We start from the raw sequence: 17953 nt of genomic DNA on the forward strand, positions 1-17953 counted from the left end.
TTCATTGTTTCATCAAGGAGAGCAGAGAGGAAAAACACCAAACCCTTTGTTAAAAAAATTAAATTAAATAATAAAATCTATGCTCACTAATTAGTTTAATACGTTTTATCTCTTTTGGTGCTGAATCGTGGAAAATAGGCGCAGAAGCAGACATCGGATTGTCTTGCCACGAAACCAATTAACCTAATAAAATGTCATAGTGATAAATGAAAGGGTTTGTCTTAAAGCACATTTTAAGAAATTAGACAGAAATCCGATGACCCGATTTTTGTGTTTATTCTGTGTTTTTGAAAGTTAGAAGATGTTTGCTTTAAGTAAGAGGAGCCCATCTGCTCACACCGTTAAGTATCTACATACAGCTCAGCAATTAACTAATGGAGCAGATTATTTACTTGCTTCGTTGTCAGTGCGTCTATTTTATTTTTTATTTATTTTTGTTTCGAAGGAAGTTTTCAGACGTCGATCAATCATCTGCGCTGTCCGCGGTGCTGAAAGTCATCAGCGGAGCATTATGGAAAATTCCCCGCCTTTTTTTGTACACCTGCATGCCTTCAGGGGCCAAAATCTAACAGCGACTTCACCACTAAGGAACCTTTTAAACTCCGTATGATAAAAAATCGGATGTGAGAGCTGCACAGCCTGGAGAGGAAGCAATACTTTGTAGCTTTAAGGGCTTCAAACCGATTGCTGATGAGTAAAATGTAGCACACTCTTCATTAGTGCAATGTTCAAACTTACTACACTGAATCTGGTATCGCACTGGCTCAGATACAGACTTGCGCATCGAAGTCCTTGACGCGACCAACTAACGCTTTAATCCTTAAATCATTAAGGGACGGAAAGGAAGGCTGATGCTTTAATCGCCAAACAATTGATTAGAGTCTCATTTTCTAAGATATAGATGATCTCAGATGTGACGTGGAGTGGGTTCCGGGGATCTCTGTATTTTCTTTGCAGTGTGATTGCACCAGCGCTGGCACACGAGCGTTCTTGTTTTTGTGGTGTATGGAGAACTTCTGGCGGCGTGCTTTGGTAGAGCCGGTCTGCATTGCGTCGAAACCTTCCAACTCCTCCTCCTCCTTCTGCTGCCCTCCCTCTCCCCTCCCCTCCCCATCCTCTCTTCTCCCTCGCCTCCCCTGCACTTGCATGTAAAACGCACAGCAAAACATGCTTGACACTGTTGAGCAAACATTTGGACATCGCTGCTACACTTGACTCTCTCTCAGCTCACCAATTTTATTTATTTATTCATTAAAAAAAACAAAACATTTCGCTCTCGATGCCGCCTTGAAACCCACTCTACCCGTCATCTTGTCTAGTGGCAAAAAAAAAAAGCAGATTTCTGCTGATGCAGTGATGTCTGGAAATGTCAAGGGCTCGCTTATTGCCCCTTAATGTATCTCCCCCCCGAACTGCAGTGCAAGATTTTCTCCTGCGGTATACAGCGAGCTGCTCACAGCACCGTGCCGCCAACGCCGCAGCTTTGCGATCCTCTCTCCTTTTTTTTTTATTTCGCTCATTTTCCATCTCAGGCTCTCCTCACTACCCGATTTCAAGAATTCTTTTCTTTAAAAACCCGATTTTGTATCGTGCTTTACTGACACAGTTTGCATGGAGATGAGCACAGTGAGGTTCTAGGATTTTTTCTTCTTCTTCCTCTCCTTCTTCTTCTTCTTTTTTTGCTGGTACAATGTAAAGTTGCCACATGACACCCACTGGCGCGCTGCTGTTGGGTGATTTTACTCGAGGATAAGACGCATTCAAGACGTTTTCAAGATCAAACCACGGTAAGCCTCGAAACTTATGTAACACTTTCTGGTTAGATTATTTTTATTCATAGGTAGATTTTTTGGTGGTGGTGGTGGTGTTGGGGGTGCTGGAGTGTTTTCACTCTAATGCTTTTGCACATTTCCCCCGCACTTGGGCTGCAGGGTGCTTACATGTACAAATAGTAATAACAGCTAATGTTATGCGTCATAATTCAGGCTGTTGTGAGTGGCGTAGGACAAATCACTGTTGTTCTCCTGTAGGACAGAGATCCTGCGTTTCTTTGTCAGCATTTTACAGAAATGTTTTGCAACTAAATGAAAATGCCAGTGGATTTTGTTTTTAATAGGAATTTTAAGCCAGGGTAGAAAATAACTGCCGCATCATATCACCACCATAAAGTCACTATTAAGTTGTAGAGAGAGCTTTAAAGTGGTCGTATTTGACACATTTGACAGAAATTCTTTACCACATGTGTTTTTTACACTTTAAATGTTGGATAACTGCTCTCAATGCACGCTGAGAGACGTAAATAAATAAATAAATAAACTGCAGAAAATGCTGAAACAGCAAATATCTTGGGCTGTTTGATCCCATTATTTCCTCCCTCCCTCCCTCTCTCTCTCTTTCTATCTCTGCCTTTCTTCCTCTCTCCTGGTGACAGAGGCAGCAGCAACAATAGCTGCAGATGCACCGGAGAGGAGCAATGGTCAAGCCAGCAAGAACCACAGTGGAGCCGCACTGAGGCAAAGCAGCCAGCCCCCCCCCTAGTATCTGGGGACGTCTCCAACAGTTTCAGGGGTGCGGGGAGCTGAGGAGTGGAAAATTTCCTCCCAATCCTGAATGCCTGCTCAGCCAGACTAACCAACACCCCAGCACAATTCCTCCCCCTCTTTGAATCACCTCCTCGTCCCAAAATGACCGTAGTAGCGGGCGATAATATGGACGAGACCTCGGCTGTCCCCGGCCACCCTCAGGACACCTACCCCCCTGACCACACCGACCACGAGTGCTGCGAGAGGGTGGTTATCAACATAGCCGGTCTTCGTTTTGAGACGCAGTTGAAAACGCTCTCTCAGTTTCCGGAGACGTTGTTGGGCAACCCGAAAAAGAGGATGCGGTACTTTGATCCTCTGAGAAATGAGTACTTCTTTGACAGGAACCGTCCCAGCTTCGATGCCATCCTTTATTACTATCAGTCTGGGGGGAGGCTGAGAAGACCGGTGAATGTCCCCTTGGATATGTTCTCAGAAGAAATCAAATTTTACGAGCTGGGAGTAGAGGCGATGGAGAAGTTTCGTGAGGATGAGGGCTTCATCAGGGAGGAAGAGCGTCCTTTACCCGAGAAGGAGTTCCAGCGTCAGATTTGGCTCCTCTTCGAGCACCCAGAAAGCTCGGGCCCTGCCAGGGGAATTGCCATAGTGTCCGTGATGGTGATCCTGATTTCAATAGTTATATTTTGTTTAGAGACTTTACCACAACTGAAAGAGGATCCAGCAGGCCGAATAGAGAGAGTGGGGAACATTACAATTTATTATAAGCCCGACATCCTCACTGACCCCTTCTTCATCATCGAGACTCTCTGTATAATCTGGTTCTCCTTTGAGTTGATAGTACGCTTCCTAGCATGCCCGAGCAAACCGGCCTTCTTCAAGAACATGATGAACACGATTGACATAGTGGCCATCATCCCTTACTTCATTACACTTGGCACTGAGCTGGCAGAAGACCCAGATAACGAGGGGGTGGGAGAGCAGGCAACATCTCTGGCCATACTCAGGGTGATTCGTCTGGTCAGGGTGTTTAGGATCTTCAAGCTGTCGCGACACTCTAAAGGACTCCAGATTTTGGGACAGACCCTCAAGGCCAGCATGCGAGAGCTAGGACTGCTGATCTTCTTTCTGTTCATTGGAGTCATCTTGTTCTCCAGTGCTGTCTACTTTGCTGAGGCAGAGGAGCAAGATTCGCACTTTGGCAGCATCCCGGATGCATTTTGGTGGGCTGTTGTGTCCATGACAACTGTGGGCTATGGGGACATGGTCCCGGTCACTATAGGAGGCAAGATTGTGGGATCTCTGTGCGCCATCGCTGGAGTGTTGACAATTGCGCTCCCAGTGCCTGTCATTGTGTCCAACTTCAACTACTTCTACCACAGGGAAACTGAGGGAGAAGAGCAAGCCCAGCTGCTCAACGTCAGCACTCCCAACATCCCGTCTGAAACCAACTCCAGCCGCCGTAGTTCATCTACCGTCAGCAAATCAGAGTACATGGAGATTGATGGAGATATAAACAATAGCATCGATAACTTTAGGGAGGCAAACCTCAGAACTGGCAATTGCACTATAGCCAACCAGAACTGTGTAAATAAAAGCAAGCTGCTTACCGATGTTTAGACACTAGCTAGGAATTTTAGTCTCTCTACGAGACTGTTATAGATGGAGTAGACCGTAAGTTAGGAATGCTTCATTTACCTCCCCAAAGCGCTCTATGGCATTAGGCCTGCAATTATGCTCAGCTATACCGAAAGGAAACAGAAAAAAAACAAAACAAAGCTGTTAGAGTACATGACAGGTAGAAAGAATAATTATTCTGATACTACAAATATATAGTCACATCAGAGAGAAGACATTGATCATTACACACACACCAGGCTCCCTCGAGGACCCAGAGCACACGCCGTCTTCTCAGACCACAGTGTGATAATTAAAATCTTATATGCATGGAGTACAGATAACATTTCAGCAAGTTGCACAACGCACCAGAAATGACTGCAGACATGCAAGCATCTGCAGCCAAATGGTAAGCGCCAAAAAAAGTTAGGAGACCCCCCCCCCCCCACCCCCCACCCGCCACCCCCACCCACACACCCTCCCTCCATTCCCCGTTCTCTCCGCAAAGGATCTTCTACTCGGCAAAGCACCTTATAGGAGGAAGACTGATCTCTCTTGTTTGGATATAAACAGACGGCGATCTACTTGCTTCACAGACATCTGCAATGCTGCTGTTTCGTTTTTGTTTCGTTTTGTTTTTTTCCTCAGCAGCTGCTGTAATTGTGTCATCACCAAGTGATTCAATGCCATGCCCTTTAGATGTGACACAGCACAACGAGAACGTGAGCTTCACACGAGCATGATTAAAGACTTTCCATTTTGATATCGGCATGCACAAGACATATCTCACAACACCGGAAAGGATGTTCTTTTGGATAGCTGCCTCCATTCCCTCCTACAACCCCCCACCCTGCCCCCTTTCCATTCTGTTTTCACACCGAGTGCACTGGATGAGTTTTTGGTTCGAAAATGCTAATCATTTAGAAGTATAGAAATTGAATGTTAAATCTTAAGGGAACAGTACATAAATGAGATCATAGCATGAAAAAAAGTAACCTGCATTATGGTCTATCAACTAAGGTACTTTTGTATCCTGGTATATTTAATGCATGACGTGAGTATACAGCTTGTTGCTAAATCTTGGCACTTTGTGGTGCCCTATTGTCAGGAAAACTAAGGAAATCAAATTCTGGATGTTTCTGAATTGTGATCAAATATATCCGAACCTACCTTCAGGATGCAGAGTTTATCATTTAAGAGTAGACAAAGAAACTGAATAAATATTATCAAAAAAGCGTATAATCCTAATAAGCACCGATTACAGTATTAGTCAGTAGTGCAGTGCATGGACCTTCTTTTTGACAACAGAACAGATTAAAGTCATGCTTCTGTCTCCATCTCCAATCGTAGGTCATGCTGGTTTTGAATCCACCAAGAAGGATATTTATCAGAAATTTATTCTGACATTAGTTGCTAGTGCCTTTACCCCTTTCATCAACAGGACCAGTGAAAGTGCCTCTGTGTTCAGCGGTGTTTGTGTGGTTGAGCAGAGCTGGTCCACCTTTTGTCTTAGTGTTGAAACCGTGTTTGCTATGATGCTATGATGCCAGGTGAGCAGGTGATTTGGGTAAATATAATAGGAAAAAAAACAGATCCATGCTGTCATGCACAAACCCGTTTTTATGCTGTCATGCACTTATTTATACCCTTGAGCAGCAATGTATTGTACTCTGCATGTTTACCACTCCACTTCAAAAGGGAATATCCATTGTTTTGTTTTTCATGCTTTTCTTTGTGCACCATGCATCCTTTCAAGGTCTCTACCTCAGTGAGGTCATTGCAAACACACTGCAGAGCTGCAAGCTTCGATGCAGGGTTTCCTATACCATAATGCAAAATGGAACCTTAAGTGTAAACTGCAGTCATGCAATATTGAATGTGAGAGTCCCAAAGCATAGCCTTTACACAAGCACTTAGGGTAAATAGTGTACCACAATCCTGCTCCTTTTTTTCACTCAAAGCTACGCACAATCAGAACGCATTTGTAGAGAGTTTGTAGAGATTGCCTGACTCTCCTAATGGGATGAGGTCGACTTTTTAATGTGTCCGTTTCTTTGAAACAGTGCCATGTCAAGTTACCGTAGTGTCGCAGGAAAATTAGCGAATGTGTTGAAAAACGGCAGAGAAGTTGAATCTAGTTTTGAAAGCTGTCACACTGTAATTTTTGGGCAATGTGATGCACAGCAAAGTGAAGCCCATCTCTTTGCACAGTTGTTTTATTCTGCTGCTTAAGTCCTTATTTTTCTTTACTAGTGAGATTTTCCTTTCTTTTTGCCTGTGCTTGTTCATTCGTCGTGCATCGTTTCTCAGCATATTGTTCCAGACAGGCAGACTGCAGATAGAGTGGAACAAAATGTACTTGAAATTCTCCAGCTACTGTACATCAACCTACACTCAGTATTGAGAATAATTTCTCTGAATGATAGCTAGATTTTATACTGTACTGTAAGCTATTGTTATTTTTGTTTTGCCTCGTTTCCTTTTACATTTAGCACACTCCTGACAGTATCCTGTAAAAAGAAAACACTGCAGTGCTACTTGAATGTCAGAGTTGTTTGGCTATTCTTTGCGGTGCTAGTACACGACTACCGTTCTTGTTTTGCTCCCTTAACATGTTTCCTGCGGCTGAAGCAAGCCTTTGTGAATCATTTTGGAAAAGATTTCTTCTCAGTAATTTATCTTCCTCTCTGTTATGTTGTTGGTGGCTGGTTGAGTAGTTTGCGGCACTGTCCGTCATTTCATTTGGAACTGATCTTTGTACTGTACTGATGAAGTGTGTCCTCCTCAGGCAAGGCAGATGTCAGTAAATGCAAAAAAAAAAAAAATAGAAAGATATCACTCTATCTAGGATTTCTCGTCAAGAATACAAAAAATATAGCAATTTCTTACATGCAGCTACCCAGAAATCATTGAAGGATTGCATGAAACGCCAACACGAGGGGATGAAGATACAAGTGATTGCCCTCACATTTACATTACTGTCGCTACTCCTGCTTTGAGGGCACGTGTGAATGGTGCTACACATTCAAATACCCAACTGAAACATGCATTCTTAACAGCAATAGAATAAGAGTTAACCTGTTCCTTAAAAGCTTTTTGTAAAAACGGGAACACAACTTTGAATGTCAGAAAAACACTTGACAGATACAACAGGGCTGCTTATGTACCAACCTCTTGTCTTTCGTTCTGAGATTTTGCAAAGGTCAGAGGGGTCAGCCGTAGAGGCTGACATTTTCTTGTGAGAAATCCAAATGTAGGCTTTGTAATTGTGGCCGTTCCCACTGAGCTCCCCGGCCGGACTGAAGTTTCGCTGTGAGGAACAAAGCCGGCCGAAGGGTTCAGTCAAACTTATAGCAGAGTCCCAAAGGAAGAGCCTAGAGCACACTTGCAGAGAATCAGCTGTTAGAGAGAAAGACAGAGAAGGGGCCTAAATTATTTTACATCCTCATTTGTTTAGCTTCCTGTCAGATGCTATGCTTCTGCAAACAAACATGAGTGAGAAGATCTTTAAAAAAACATTTAATTAAGAAAAAAATATCACGAAATGCCATGAGAATAAAATGCAGTTTAGCTACAGTAAGATAAAGTAACCACTATATACAACAATTATATATGAGAAACAATTTTAAAGTGTGTTCCTAGTTTCCTTTGTTTTGTTTGACTTGTGGTGGCACCGTAACATGAATGATTTAGGAAGAACATGCCTTATACTGGAATATCAAAACAAAATGTTCCTCCAAGTAAGCCATGATAATGAAACTACTGTATTATGACCACGTGCTTTACACTAGATGATATGGACAAGAAGTGTACAAACTATATATATTAAAAAAAAAAAAAAAAAAAAAAAGGTTTGTCTTTTTGGTTCCAAGAAGATGATGAAAAAAAAAACATGATTCATTCAAAATCACCACATTCACATTTTTTTTTCCAAATCTCTACTGCTAAAATGTATCTCTACAGAAATCTACTAATTGCAAAAAACTGCATGATTGATGGAAGAATGCATGAGCTTTGCCTTTCAAACTGTGGATCAACTATAATACAGTTGCATCATGTAAAAAACAAAAAACAAAAGAAAGAAAACCCTTGCTTTCATCTGCACCAAGGCTTCCTGTAAGGCCCTGTTCAGAACTTGTCGTGTCCTTTGCTGGATTTCTTAAAAGCACTTTAGCGCTGACCTCATCACTGAGACGGCGTTTGTCAGCGTCTGTGCGTGATGTTCAGGTTGTGCTTGCGAGGCTCTAAATGTGAGCAAGGACGTCAAGGGCTAGTTTCTTAGACTTTATCTCTACTGTAGGACTGAAATCCTCTCTCGAACGACATTTCGCCCCCTCTGATCTCAGTCTAAACTGTTGTGGGAAACGTGTCCAGCTTGTCTAAACAGGGCCTGTGCCACACACCCTCCTCTGTACTTCACTGGTTTTAAGGCATTCTTGTTTATTAAAAGTCTCAATGTTGGACTGCTTTTTTCCCCTTTCTTTTTGCCTGCTTATAAAGAGGCACTGAACATGACTGAATGTTGCGATGTTGTGTATCTCACTTGCCAAAGGTGACAATACTGGGAGGAGTTCTTGTTTGTATGAGAATGGCTACGAGTTTGTCTTTTCTGTCAGGACTGTACATTTATTCACTGATGGGGAAGGACCTGTTTTTCTTTTTTTTTTGGAGCAAAGCGCCTAAAGGACTGTTGAACTCGTCTCCTCTTCTTTTCATCCAGTGAGCGAGCCAAACTCAAATTGTGTTTGTCCAATCCAGCCGCCATTGTCATGTTGTGTTTACCAAGGGTTATGCTACAATGTGTTCAGTTTGTCGGATGACGACAAAGGCATGGTCTGTGATCTATGCAAGGGTTACTTGTTTTTTTCTTATATCACTTATGATTTCATCTGACATTAACTTCAATAAATTTTTAAGGATCAGATGGTGTATGCTCATTTCAGCCTGGGAATGGGGGCGTATATCTGCAGCGTGGACGAGCTTATTCATAAAAGAATCCACTTTACCATGTGGCTCTAACGGCACAACTTGAGGTCTCCATTTAAATACCTTCACTACTACTGGATCCTATCACTGAAGCCATTAACAGTGATTCATGGGGGTAAGGTAATGGGTCTACACTAATCCTCCTGTCCCAGGAGGGGGGCTGCTTACCTCTGTCATCACCTCCGAGTTGTTACACATGTCAGACACCTGAAGTGCTTCACTCTGAGCCACCTTTTCATTATCTATCAATTTCCTAGCTTTAAAAAATGACAGAATATAAAGAAAAGTGTACACCAGCATGTCCTGAAGCCACAAAGCAACATGCTCAAACCGCTAATTTTGTCAGAGTGAGAGTCTAAAACCCCTGCTCTACAATTACTATCAAAAATATTTGCTGGGCTGAGTGTTGCGGTTTTGCTCTCCATAAATTATCGCATTTTCACCATACTCTAAAACATCTTGATTTTGTGAGTGTCTGACAAAATCCGGTCATAGAACAGTCAAAGAAAGTTAAAGAAGTGGGTGCAATTTTTTGAATGTAAAAAAAAAAAAAAAGCTTTATTCCCACTCCTGTCCTCTGACCGTGTGACGTTTAACACCCACAGCAGAGAGGCATCCTGGTGAATGCTGCAGCTCGTCTACCGCTGTCCATCTGACTCTGCCCATCTCACTTTCCCTGCTTTTTGTTTGCCGTACGGTGACCTGAACAGAAGCGAGCCTCTTCTCCCTTCCTCTGCATTGCCCTCAGGAAATGCAGCACTCCTCACTCTGCAGGCAGCAGCAGTAAGGGTGGGGTGAGTTGGCGCTGGTCCCGCTCCTCTTGCACATAGACTCTCTCACTCTCTCTGCTGGTAAGCCCCGCTGGACTGGAATAACAGAAGGCAGCGTGCAAAAGAGGGGCTCGGTAACAGCAGAGGATTTCACACCACTCTTGTTAGTTTTCTACTCTCTGTTACATGCATTTAAACCAACACAGGCATCCCAAGATTCCACCGAAACACGAATCTTTTGCCGTCACGCTCAGGCCCACTTTTTTCTCTGTCTCCTTTACCTATTTGCAGTGTAGCTTTTCTGTTTTAAATCTTTAACATCCAGTTTTTATTTTTATTTTAATACTTCCGTAACTAAATTGTTGGCCATTTCTATCTGGTATAAATAAACAAATACTTGACTACTCTGACGTTGTTTTGTTTCTTTCTCAGCAATCAAAGACTGATCCAGAATAACAGTGCAGTGAGTTCATCATTAATGAAGTTAATGAAAATGACTGTTGATCCCACCGAAAGAGTCAATTCAAAGCTGTTTAGTCAGCTAAATATCGCCTTACTTTACAGTTCTGCAGTTGAATTCAAAGGAGCATTGCATTGCTACATCTTATCCATGGGACCAAACTGATTGGCTGTTAATAAAGTCACAATTATTATTTTTTTAATGAGTCACTGGTATTTTAGTTAAGTAATAATATTTTCCAAATTTTTCAGTTTTTGAGCACACTGGAGGCACAAATCTGCTTTTACAGTTCAGGATAACACAGTAAACAAGATCTTGATGAATTCCAAATTATAAACTCGAACACATTTTTAGGTATATTAGTACTCAGCTGGACTACCTTTTCCCTTCAGAACTTCCTTAAGTTTTCATGCTACAGATTCAACGAGGTGCTGGAAACAGTCCTCAGAGATTTTGGTCCATATTGACATGATAACATCACGCAGTTACTGCAGATCTGTCAGCTGGACATCCGAGACTACAGTTCCACCATCCCTCACTGTCATGTTCAAGAAACCGATTTGAGATTATCTGAGATGTGCTGAAGGTGTTAGAACTTGGGCACCATGCAGTTATTAAGGGATGGACACAAGAATACTCGGGTAGGCTGTGGTGTTCAAAGATGCTCATTTGGGCTTAAGAGGCCAAATTAGACTCAAGAAAATCTTCCCCCACAATGTTACGCCTCCAGCACCCTGAACTCTTGATGCAATGCAGGATGGAATGCCAGAAACTGAAACTCTTCAGAGAAAGCAACATTTTTCCAATCTTCTATTGTCCACCTTTGTTGAGCCTGTATGAATTGTAGCCTCAGTTTCCTGTTCTTAGCTGACAGGAGTGCCGCCCAGTGTAGTTTTGTGTTCAGAGAACTACTTCTGCTTCCCCTGTTTCTAACAAGAGATTATTTAAGTTGCTGTGGACTTCCTATCAGCCTGAAGCAGTCAGTCTGTTCTCCTCTGACCTCTGGCATCATTTAAGTAGAGAAATGCCTTTTTCTCTAAATTCCAGAGATGGTTGTGTGGGAAAATCCCAGTACATCTACAGTTTCTGAAATACTCAGTGTAACCTGTCTGGGACATACAAACACACCGAGTTCAAAGTCACGTGAATCACCTTTCTGCCCCATTCTGATGCTGAGTTTGAACTTGACCAGGTCGTTTTGACCATGACTACGTCCCTAAATTGAATCGCTATGATTGTAGGCCCTTTAACCTCTCGTGTTTTGCTTTTTCTTTAGCTATTACGATTCAGTTCAGTTCAATTGTATTTTTATGTACAGCCTCAAATTACAACAAATCACAAAACATGTGGATATCCAGAAGTCCAAAACAGCAAATGATGCACTATAAATTTCTACACCAGTCTTATCTTTATATAAGAATAGATTTTGTTATTTTGTTGTTATTTTGATGGGGGGTTTTTTTTGGTTAGCATGTTGGGATTGTGAATGGAGAAGGGTGAGGGTTTGTGTGCTGTGTGCACCTCTGTGACTATGTTGGCCTCTATTTTTCTGTAACAAAACCCATAAATAATTTATCTTTAAAAAACAAACAAGAGTAAATTGTGCATTTGTCCGGATCTATTTTTAACTAAGATTTGGTAATCTAGTGAATATTTAAAGCAGGACGAAGGTGTATTTACGGCAGTTGAATATGTAGTATTTGCTTCCGCAGTTCACGTCATACGATAGAGAAAGCATTATCATTTCAGTTTGTCCGTTCTATTTATCAAAGCCTTCTAAATGTCGTTAACAGAAAAAAAATAGAGTTGGTGTGTTAAGGTGTAGAGTGGAGAAGACCAAACTGCAGGACATCGTTGACTGAATATTAAATCAAAAACCATCCTTTATCATAACTGATGAAACAAACAAAATACAAAAGGTTCCATGAAGAAAAAATCCAAGGGACATGGGAGTGTCGTGTTGGAGGAAGAAAAATGCTGAGTATGATCCAAAGAACAAAATCCCCACAGTAAAACACAACACTGGGGCTGTGTTTCTGTTTAGGCTACAGGACAACTTCACTGCATTGAGGGACCAATGGATGGGACCATTTCCTGCAAAATACTGGACAAGAGTTCCCTTCCCTCATCTAAAACACTGAAGATGGGTCATGGATGCATGTTCCAGCATGACAATGACCCAAAACATACCACCAAGGCAGCAAAGGAGACTAAAGAAGGAGCACATTAAAGCCATGGAGTAGCCTAGCCAGTCTCCAGACCTCAATCATTTAAAAAATCTGTGGATTGAGCCGAAGCTTCAAGTTGCCCAGTGGCAGCTAAGAAATGTAAAGGATTCAGAGTTTCTGTAAAGAGCAGTTGGACAAAATCCCTCCAGAGATGTGTGAAAACCTGGTGACCAACTGCAAGAAACATCTTGCTGCTGTGCTTGTTAACAAGATCTTTTCCACCATGTTCTAAGTCGTGTTTTGCTTGGGGATCAAAAACTTACTTCACTTTGTGCAAATCAGTCTATATTTTTCATGACGTACCCAGGAACCATCCTCAGTGTAGCTGAAACTGTAAGGGTTTAAGCCACTGTCCTGCTAAGCACAGTCAGAAGTGCTGTGGTGAAGCAGGCCTCAGCTGAGCTCAATGCATCCCTCCTCCTTCTCCCTGGAAGCTTTAGAGCAGCTCACAACCACTTAAGCACGTCTCAGTGAATTAAACTGTATTAGTTAACTGTTAGACAAATGCGTGATCAAAAAATAAGTTCTTACAGCTGTGCCTGCATGGAGATGTACTGTGGCTGCGTGTACTCATTACCTCCCTCTCTCTGTTATTCATTCTGCTTCTCTTACACACACACACACACACACACACACACACACACACACACACACACACACACACACACACACACACACACACACACACAACACACACACACATACTCGCACACAACGGCTGGCCCATTCACCTGAGTCAGGCTTCTTGATATTCCCAGATTGATTTCTGTGAAGACAGACACTCATCCCACAGCCCTTGTACAAAAATGCAATGCCATTCCTGTCGATGTCATCCAAAATGTTTCTCAAGGGCCTTTTCACTGTGGCCCAGCCAGCTGTGTGTGCACAATATCGTATGATTTCTCTATATCAAATCTCAAGTGTCCTCTGGTGTTGAATTCATAGCTCCAAATCAGTGAGAAGTCTGTGCACAGCAGCCCACGTCTAACAGCATCATACAGGTTCTTCAATTTTAACAATGTGCAAAATAGCTGTGACAGCATTATTGGATCTCCCACGCTTGAGGCAAAGCCCTTGGGCCCAAAGTCCAAGCCCACCGCCGTGTCTTACCACCACCACCCCCAGTCGCTGAGGCCCTCTCGCTGGCCCACTTCCTCTTTGCATTACCTCCATCAGGCCAAGCTGCTGACACACTTGTTTAATAATTAAGGGCATATCCATAATTTCCTCGTCCTTGTGGAAGTCCACAAATGGTCTCTGTGAAACTCAGCGCAGTTAAATGTATCTCTTTACTTCAGGCCACTGACAGCCCCACATTTCTGTGGTGATACCGAAGATCCAGTGAAGTTGGTGGCTCATATAGGGGAAAGTTCCCAAAGAAAGACTCCGAAATCAGCCTCTAATCTCACAACTTTACTCAGTTTCCATTATTCACTCATCGTATTAACATATAGTGTGGCACCCCAAGGTGTTCCCAGGCTAGCCTAAAGACACCACCTCTCCAGTGTGTGTCATAATTTCCACTACACAGCTCATGTTTAAAATGATTTATTACAGTAGATAACTGCATTTAATTTGACATCAAGACAGACGTAATAGACATGGAAACTTGGGAGTGATGAGTAAATATCCCCTTGGAATCTACAGGTGGATGCATGAAAGAGGCATGTTATGTGTATATGTCTAAAAATGAATAAATTTGTTATTATTAGTCTTTTAGTCTATTATTAGTCTTCCACAGTCTGTCTTTTGTCCCTTCTCCCTCCCCTCACCCCCACAGGTCACAGAAAACGCTCAATTTTTGTTTAAAACAAAAGTGAATATTTGTTACTTTTAGCACCTCAGAATTTGAGTATTAGCACTAAACACGAAGTAGTGTAGCTTCATTAGTTTTGCAGGTCATATAAGGTCTTCAAATGTCCCTCAGGGGAACTTGTCTGTAAGCAACATGTTGATAGAGTTCACTCAGACCCAAAGAAGTAAATGTTGTGGTGCTGTTAAATGAAAATTCAGGGGGTCATCAAAGTCATTTATTATCTGGGAACCACAAAGCAATCAGTCCAATCCCTGTAGTAGCTTTTCAGTTTGGACCAAAGTGGTGGACCAGCATGGAGCTCAAAAAACATCAGTTTAAATATTTGTTATTATGGACATTTTCTTTAAATCCTCTCAAGATTTGGTCGAATCTGTTATCAGTGCTCACAGTGTGAATACGTCCTTGTGGTATTGGGTGATGTGGATCTCGTTTCACATGCTTCTCCTGCCCAGTGTGCAGCGTCAGCGTACTTGTCTGAGGGAGAAAATTCAAAACTTAACATCAACAAAACTGCCGCTGTGACCTTCCTGCTTCAATTACACCGCCGCACTCAAGAAGGCTGGCAAATACAAAACCACAAAAGGATATCACCGTGTGAAGCACTGCTGAGATACACACAACCTGACAACCCTTTGGGCGTGCTGAGTCGGGTCTGAGCCACCAGAAAAGGTCACTGCAATGCTGGAGATGGTGTTTGGTAGATCATACAGACAGAAGTGCTGGATTATTTGTTGGCTCGATACACTCGGTTCAACTTTCTCATGGTGGTGACAAGAGAGCCGAAAGTCAGGACATCTACTTCACCTCTCCCTCTTGGGAACTCTGTCAGTTCAGTTCAATTCTCAGTCTTAAGTCTTGACTCACCTCTCATTTCTTTATATTTTGCCAGAAAAATGGGAAATAGGTGAAGTGGTTTATTGACACATGCATAAATATACATGGAAATACAGCATATAAGGCAAAAACAGAGTTTGTATGATTCTAACAAGCTTATATCAATCATTTGAATGGCCACCTTTATTTTTCAACACAGCCTGAACTCTCTCAGGCAAGCTTTCTTATAATTTCTTTAAGTAGTCTTCAGGAATAGTTTTCCAGGCTTTTTGAAGGATATTCAAAGCTTTCTTTGGATGCTGGCTGCCTGTTATTCTGTTGTCTGTCACTAAGATCTTACACTGCTTCAATAACGTTCAGGTTTGGGCCCTAGGGAGGCCAATTCATAACCGATAACATTTCATTGTTTGTTTTTCTATCCAGATATGCTTTTACTGGGAGTGTGTTTGTGATCACAGTCATGCAGAAAAATGAAGCTGCTGCCAATCTGACGCTTTCCAGACAGTATCGCATGATGGATCTTAATCTGATCTTACTTTTCTGCATCTATAATTCCATAAATTATAGATACATCATCTTTGAGAAGATCTCCAACACCACTGACTGAAATGCAAGCCCAAACCATGACAGAGCCTCCATATGAATGAATGATTTGACCCACAAATTTTAAAACTGGATCCATAAGACCTGTGGCCATTGATTGATATTCCAGTTGTTGTGTAATTTTGCATACCTTAATTGTTTTTTGTTTTTTTTACATACAGTACATGGATCAGCTGAAGGGCCAGATGCTTCTCTCGGGTCCCGTGTCAGAGCTTGTTGGGGGATTATTCCTATTTTTTAAGGACATGACTTTCAGGTACTGGTCATCTGCTCATCAGCTCACCACTTCTTCTCTTGTTTTCCACTTGGCTAATTTCTTCAGATTTATTAACCATGCAGAGAAATAGCAAATTTTCAGCTAGTAGCTCTTTGGGATTCCACTTGTGGATGCAAAAATATTGTTTTACTGTTGCATTTTCTATATTCAACAAATAAGATATAACATGTTTTTGTGACAGGCTGCTAGTACCAAAGTGCCCAAAGATTAAATTCAGAATTGGTTCTTTGCTAAATTGTCTGCTTTGTGTAGACAGACTGGTCCAGCCTTTGAATTAGTTGTGTTTTTATGCTTGAATTATTCATAAGTCAGTGTTAAAAATAATAAGAAAGTCTGGCTCATTGTAAGAAAAAAATTTAAAGAAATCAGGGGCTCCCAACTTCTGGACGTTAATGTCTGGCCATTTCACAACAACTGTCATCTCTATGTGCTTTATATAGTAATGCAAAGTCATGAAAAGACAGTAAAATCTAGTACAATCAAGTGATGCTCTGTGTGCAAGTACTTGGAGACAATGGGAAGGAAGAACTCCTGTCTACTGCAATTGATTGTGAGGGTGTGGGCACGAAAAAGAGCAGTTTTAGTGAAACTCTTAACAACAAATGGGATCAGACATAAACTACAGTAGTGGTTTGTGTTTTGCTTGGTGGGAGTAATAAAGAAGGAATGCTCAGTGCATTCCTCTCACAGCAGCTTGAGGCTGCAGCGACATAACCAAGGGATGGTTCAGGGTCACCAGATAAAGCCCTAACTACTTTTAACGAAATCATTTTGGAAAACTTTACTTGCTAATTAACTTTTTGAAACTGTGGGAAGCAGAAGTAAGCTGTCTGTATGAGAGCGAAGTTTTAGAATGATATTGTACTGATACTGAGGTATTTATGATATGATGAAGCCTCAATTCTGGATTTAAAAAGGAACCAGTGAAGAGTAAGGAAGAAATAAACCCCGGCACATCACTTCTTGTTTTTAAACTCTGTTGCTAATTCAGATTAAACCAGAAATGTATTACTGCACTTGAAAGTGCTGGGTGGGAGATTCTTTGCATTAGGCCAGAGAATTTGTCTCTATTTTAAAAAGTAAGTCTTAGTAAATAATGACTAATATTTACCAAGCACATGAGAATGTTAACTGACCCAAATCTTCATCAAAATGGCAAATTATTCCTTTAACTCAACTACCTCCATCTACCCTTGCAACTTAACACATCTTACTGTGACAAATACAGTTAGGTTCAATTCAATTTCAATTCAATTTTATTTATACTGCGCCAAATCACAACAACAGTCGCCTCAAGGCACTTTATATTGTAAGGCAAACCCTACAATAATACATACAGAGAAAACTCCAACAATCATATGACCCCCTATGAGCAAGCACTTTGGCGACAGTGGGAAGGAAAAAACTCCCTTTTAACAGGAAGAAACCTCCAGCAGAAACAGGCTCAGGGAGGGGCGGCCATCTGCTGCGACCGGTTGGGGTGAGAGAAGGAAAAGAGGATAAAGACATGCTGTGAAAGAGAGACAGAGATTAAGTATGATTCAATGCAGAGAGGTCTATTAACACATAGTGAGTGAGAAAGGTGACTGAAGAAGAAATACTCAATGCATCATGGGATGGTAAGTAATCCCCCAGCAGCCTACACCTATTGCAGCATAACTAAGGAGAGGATTCAGGATCACCTGAACCAGCCCAAAACCAGCGAAGTGCTTTAATGGGGTGATATGGTACTATAAGGTAATTAAGATAAGATGGGGCCTAATTACTCATGACCTTTTCAATTCTGGATTGAAATTGATTTTCAATTCTGGATTTAACATGG

At 41.8% G+C, this 17953-nt stretch overlaps 1 protein-coding gene across 1 annotated transcript; it reads left to right on the plus strand.

Annotated features, from left to right (window-relative positions):
* The first annotated feature begins 2684 nt into the window (after positions 1 to 2684).
* Positions 2685 to 4490, plus strand: LOC116332704 (potassium voltage-gated channel subfamily A member 1-like). The gene has a single exon (XM_031755748.2). It carries the CDS (start codon positions 2685 to 2687, stop codon positions 4158 to 4160), a length of 1476 nt encoding a protein of 491 aa, XP_031611608.1. The 3' UTR covers positions 4161 to 4490.
* Positions 4491 to 17953: the final 13463 nt, after the last annotated feature.

The sequence above is a fragment of the Oreochromis aureus genome, linkage group 7 (genome assembly GCF_013358895.1).
Source record: "Oreochromis aureus strain Israel breed Guangdong linkage group 7, ZZ_aureus, whole genome shotgun sequence".
Taxonomy (NCBI): Eukaryota; Metazoa; Chordata; class Actinopteri; order Cichliformes; family Cichlidae; genus Oreochromis; species Oreochromis aureus.